The 6,230-nt window shown below is 44.9% G+C and overlaps 1 protein-coding gene across 3 annotated transcripts in view; it reads right to left on the bottom strand.

Moving 5' to 3' along the window:
• WDR17 (WD repeat domain 17) overlaps window positions 1-6,230 on the bottom strand; it is a 147,849-nt gene that overhangs the window by 19,975 nt on the left and 121,644 nt on the right. For all 3 annotated transcript variants that reach the window (XM_019521804.1, XM_019521802.1, XM_019521803.1), the window contains exons 21-22: window positions 4,160-4,259; window positions 2,854-2,993 (exon numbers count right to left, since the gene is read on the bottom strand). In XM_019521804.1, the coding sequence (XP_019377349.1) occupies window positions 2,854-2,993; window positions 4,160-4,259 (240 nt within the window). The remainder of the gene's footprint in view (window positions 1-2,853; window positions 2,994-4,159; window positions 4,260-6,230) is intronic.

The raw sequence follows: 6,230 nt of genomic DNA, 5'->3' as shown, positions 1-6,230 counted from the left end.
CACAATGGTCCTTCTGCTCTCATAATCTCTGAATCCATGCTAATTAGCTAAGATTTGTAACACATTTTGAGAATGAAAACACTCAATATATGGTAGAGAGAACCATTAAAGGACACGTGGTAAGTTGGTATAGCCAGGATAAAGTTAGACAAGCTTTTGACTGCAAAGTTAACTTGTCTAACTTTATCCCAAGTATATAGTTGATCCAATAAAAGATATCACTCCCCAAAAATCCTTGCCTCTCACATAATTCCTAGACCACGATGGCTACAACATCATTCTAACATTACTGCTGTAATGAGGTATATGAAAAGCATGGGAAAAAATGTTGCTCAAGGCTCTCCTTATGCATTTATTCAAAAAAGTTCCTGTAATGACCACAGATAACAACACTGAGGTTCTATCTACACTTCAGTCACTGGATCTCAGAACAGAGTGCAAAATCCACCTAAGGAGTAAATACTTGTGCAGTTAACCTGCTTAAAGTAACTTTTGTACATTTTCTGTATGAGCTGCAGTGACTCAGTGTAGACAAATCCCATGTTTGCAAAAGCTGTTCAATATATGTATTGAACTACATAACTGCTGTACCAGGAATATTACCAGGTTGCAGCCTTTAGGATGAGGTCTTTAGTTCAGGAAAACAGTCTCTTTTAAATATGGAGGGGAAAGATACAAGTATTACAGTCATATCAATTCTCCTGTCATCTTAAATCCCATGTGGTGCCTCCTACTCACATGTTATACAAAAGTAACCACTCCAACAGTGATTGCAGGCCCTCCAAGGTAAAGAGTTTGGGGAATCTCTGAATGCTCTGATATGACTGACACTATAAGATATACTCTATGAGGACGGTCCACAATTCTGCTACCTTTGTTGCTGTGTTAAACCAGGGCTTAGCAAACCTCCGTATGTGTGCCAGGGAGTGGCACATGAAGGCATTGTGTTCGGCAAATGCTTCTTGGGGCAGACAGTGAGAAAGGGACTTCTCTGCCATCCGTCCCAAGGTCGCATCAACCCACTGCTGGCAACAAGCAGGGCTGGGGCTTTGCAGACCCTGGTGCAGCCTCCCCACCTTTACAGTGGTTTACTACAGGAGTCGGCAATGATTTTGGACAGAGTGGCAAAAACACCTACAACCTAGACTTGTAAGATGTTGGCATGCCAGGGGTGGATGGCTGGGGAAGCTGAGAGGGGCCCAATCCTTGTTGTGGCAGTACAGCACTAACTCCTGCCCCACTGTCTACCTGGAGGCACATGTGCACCAGCTGCTGGCTACAAGCTGGGCTGGGACTCTGCAGACCTCAGTGCAGCCACTTGCAGCTTCCTGGCTGCCTACCACAGCAGGCTCAGGCTCTGAGCAGGCCTTTACTGCCAACTATGGAGTCCAGGCTGCATGCAACAGGTGGCAGAGGGGCTGCAAGCAACTGCACCAGGATCTCCAGAGCTCCAGCCTGACTTGTTGCTGGCAACAGCTGCATCCATGCCTCCAGGCAGATGGCAGGGAAGAGGCCAGGGCTGCATTGCAAGAACAAGGCTCAGGTCCCTCTTAGCTTCCCCACCATCCACCCCTGGCATGCCAACATCTTACAAGTCAAGGCGTTTTTGGCACTCTGCTCAAAAACATTGCCAACTCCTGTGCTAAACCATTGTAAGAATGAGCAATTAGCCAACTGATTCATGCAGTCAGTATTCATACAACAGTTTTCTTGATTAAATTTGACATACTTTCTCCTGTGGAAGGAAGCTAACTTTGTTATACCCCTAGTTGGCCAATCAGATTATACCTCTGACAACAAAATAGAAGTTTGGTTGCCCAGGTTAATTCCCATTTCTCTAAATGGAAAATGAATCCTGAAACTGCTCCCACAGCTTCTCCTGCACAGTCTATGACTATATATTATACTTGCTATCACAGGTTGCTTACAGACATTAACCTTCCCCACCCCCTCCACCAAAATGGCATTTACTTTAAACTCAGCACATGCGCAAAAGAGGCATCATGTTAGCTGGACCTAGCTCCCCCAACACCTGTATAGATCAGGAACTTTAGTGGGGCTTTTTAGGTACTTTTATCTAATAGCTGATTGAATCAGCTATTAGATAAAAGTGCCAAAATGCCCTGCTGAAGTGTCCGATCTATACAGGCACTGCAGAGCCGGATCGAACTAACATGCTGCTTCTTCTGGTAAAAAGCACTTTTTTTTTCTTTTTAACGGCTGTAAGCCCCCACAGTGTACAGACCTAAACTGCACCCCTGCTCTGATAAGAATAGTGCAATGAAAAAGGGTGGGGAAAATTTGGACCATTTGAAGTTTTGGGGGCTTGGGATATGGACATTTGTTCTTTCTACTGGGGGGGAAGAGGAAGGAGTCAAAACAGGAATCCTATAGCATCTGAACCATTCCTCAACTCTTCTAAGTAGCCCCTCACCTAGGTGTTTACACCTCTCAAATACTTTTAAGTACTGCATCATAGATTTTAAGCTGCTACTTACTCTCCCCCTCTGACTTGCTTCTTCCCAAGTTTTCTCATCTATTTTTATTAACTTTGTATTAATTCTTTAATTTGTGACAAGTGAGATAATTTTACCTTTTCAAATACACTCTTGATAATCACTCATGTTTACTCATTTACCATGCATTCTATACATATTCTGGTTTCAATGACCAATGGTTGGGTTCTTTATTCATTACAGGGCTGATACTGCAACTCTCCCTCAAGCAAAACTCTACCTGCCTATTGTTGATTTGCCTGAATAAAGACTTCAGAATCAAGTACAACAACTTCTGTGGGGCAGTTTTGATTTTGTTTTTTAAGAAAAAAAATGTCTTTGGAGTAAAAATTCTTACCATGTTGTTACTGTCATACATTTTCTTGCTAGTAATTCTAGAGCATAATGTGTTGCTTGCGCTGCACTTTCTCCTAAGACAGTACCCACACTGACTGCCAACTCCAGCTCATTTCCACGAATCAGGTGTGCCATGGCAAGCTTGCTCAATAAGAAAATCATATTATTAAGTGACAGAAGCACTTTTTAGGATTCACTGTGATGAGCATACTACATTCATTCATTTGTGAATTGTGTGTATTACAAAGTGACAAAACATACATTAAATGAATTAAGACTGTTCTGGCTCTGAGAGGAGTTAATAATTGTCTACTATGTAGTTGTGATATTTTCTAACAGAACTGTTTTCCTTTGGTACAAACAGTAACATTTTCCTTTGTCAAACCAAATTGTTTAAATAGCAAAGTCTAAATAACAACAACAAATTAACATGGTCTTAATGAAGTCTATTATGTCTTGGTTCCCCAAAAGGACTGCAAGGTACACAGGATGCCATGCTGCCCCTTACTCCTGAACCAAAAAGACTTTTGACTGTGAGTCTCCCCTGCCTACCTTCTCCATGGAGTAAAGATAGGCTGGAGCAGCCAGCACAGACAGGAGAGGGATATGAGGTATTAGAGACCACAAACACTTAAAACACTTAGTGCCCAAGAGACTAAAAGATTGGTTACTTTCCCCTCCACCTCATCTCCCATTGAACTTGAATCTATTTCTGCAGGGAGGAAAAATGGAACGTGGGATGTACTGGCTGAAGCACCTGGGCAGCCTAAATAGATAACTGCTGTTTGGAAGTAATGAAAATAAAAAAGGAAAATGTAACTAACAAGAGATCTCTCTCATGCATTATGTTATCTGCCTATTATATTTGCCTGTTTATTGATTTTGCATGCAAGTTCTTCAGGAGAGGGTCTGTATCTTCCCTGAATTTTTTTTCACACAATGTAGCACAGAGAAGCCCCAAATCCTCAATGGAGAGTTTGGGGCACCACAGCAACACAAAGTTATTGGGACTGATACAGCTATTTATAGAAAAAGTATGTACATTCACTAGCATAGTATTAACGAGACATTTCTTTCTTTGTCTAAGGGTGAAATTCTGGCCCAGTTGAAGTCAATGGGAAGTTTGACTTCAGTGGGACCAGGATTTCACTATGAATATCAACAGGAGGAAAAAATATCTAAAATATTTAAACTGATGGCAATACTGTTCTTTATAGTGTAGAAAACATCTATGGTATTTGCTTTCAGAGTAATTCATTATTAACATTTTTTCCCTCTGCACCACATAAAGAAAAAAAATGTTTTACCTCAATATTTTCAACAGCTAAATGGCAACATGCTGCAAGCACTGCACGGCCATCCTGGAAATACCACTCTGCCAGTTCTTTACTGACTTTGTGTAGGAGTCTGTAATAACAAAACAGGAATTCTGCTAGACCATTTTCAGAGTTAACAACTAAAGCAACCCTAACACCTACACGGGAGGGTGGGTTGACCTCTTGTGCTTTTGGCTCCTGGGTTTCCACTACAGCAAAGTGGAAGATTTGAAACCTAGGTGTATTCACATGAAAGCCCCAGTGTAGATTAATATGCGCAAGACCCTGATTTTCAGGTACAATCACTTTTTATGAATTTGTGAGTTTTTCTTCAGAACTGGCGAACAGCAGCAAATTTTAAACTGCTTATTGTGCACATCAAATCTGCATGAACATCCATCTGCTTGCTAAAAATAAAAACCTATGAACTTAAATCATATATGCAAACACAAATGTCTGTTTGTTCAGTTGTGCCAGTTCTACATGCAGTTACATGATTAATGCCTAGGAATGCCAGTAAAGACTCGGTACATGCATTTTTTGTGGATATGTGTCTGCCTTTATGTGAAAATTTGATTACTGGTGTACACTTGGTGTTAAATTGCTCAGTGGTGAAATGCAGTGAAAGTTTTCAGAGCAGAAGAGAACGTGTGTATATCAGTGAGACAGACCCTGGACTTGGTGATACTTACTAGAGCACTGCATCATAATGTGTGTTTACATGTTTAAAAAAATGCAATTTTGAGTAAATTAATGAGTAAGCAACACTAGAATGCATCATAAAACATATTTCAAACTTTAAATTTATCAGGAAAAAAAACAATTTCATGCAACAACTGACATACGGGTTTCCCTCAATTTATGTGGGTTCTTTATATATGAATTCGCTCTTATGCGATCAGCATATTTAGACCCATAATTCGTTATATGTGAGGTAAATTCATGCGATCAGCATACATGGCCCCCTTACCCCCCCGCCCAAGCAGGTAACTCTGTGGGGGGAGGGGAAAGGGCCATGATCCCACTCACCCCAGCCCTGGTTGCAGCAGCCCTGGGAGCAACTGGCGCCAGTAGCCTGAGGTCACTGGGCTGCACTGTGCTCCCCCTGCCCGCACCTCCAATGCCTGGGCTCTGGGGCGAGTGCCGTGCCCTGTGCCACCCGGGGCTCTACTTGCCCACACGTCTGCTCCTAGGCTGCACCATGCCCTGGTGCAGGCAGCTGGTGTTGGCTGCTCCTGGGGCCACTCCAGCACGGGCTGGGGTGAGTGTGGACAAGCAGAGCCTCAGGGGTAGAGTCCTAGGAGCAGCTGACAGCAGCTGCCTGTAGAACCTAGGCTGAACTGTGCTCCAAGCACCCCAGGGCTCTGCCAGTCCCCACTCACCCCAGTCAGTGCTGGAGCAGCTCTGCAGCGGCCTGCAGCCGCTGGGCTGCATTGTGCCTTGGTACAAGCAGCTGGTGTCAGCTGCTCCTGGGGCCGTTCCAGCATGGGCTGGGGTGACTGCAGACAAGAGGGCAGTGCTGGGTGTGGCCACACTCACCCCAGCCCTGGCTTTAACGGCCCTGGGAGCAGCCTGCGTCAGCTGCGGAGGGAACTGTCAGTAGGTGGGGGAAGTGCGCCTTTCTGCTCTGCATCCCCTGGGAGGGCACAGCCCCCAGCCCATAGCCCTCCCAGGGGTGTGGAGCAGAAAGAGGCATACCCCCCCACCCACTGACAGTTCCCTCTGCTTTGCTCCCTGCTGCAGCCCCGGGGGTGACTCCGCTTGTGCTCCACTTGTCTGCATTCACCCCAGCCTGTGCTGGAGCAGCTCCGGGAGCAGCTGACACTAGATGCCTACACCAGGGCATGGTGCAGCCCAGCTGCTACAGGCATCTAGAGTTGGCTGCTCCTGGGGCCCCTGCAGCTGGGGCGAGCGCCACTCTAGTTCCCTCTGGTTTGCTGCCTTGTGCAGCCCCGGGAGTGGCACCCTTCCCCCTGCCCCTTCCCTAGTTCCAGCCTCCCTCCCTCCCTCCCTCACCACCATAGGAACCTATCCCTATTTGTTACATTATAAAGTGGGTTCA

Source organism: Gavialis gangeticus, unplaced genomic scaffold (genome assembly GCF_001723915.1).
Source record: "Gavialis gangeticus isolate Ggan-Ray unplaced genomic scaffold, GavGan_comp1, whole genome shotgun sequence".
NCBI classification, from domain to species: Eukaryota; Metazoa; Chordata; order Crocodylia; family Gavialidae; genus Gavialis; species Gavialis gangeticus.
This window is presented reverse-complemented; position numbering and strand designations above follow the sequence as displayed.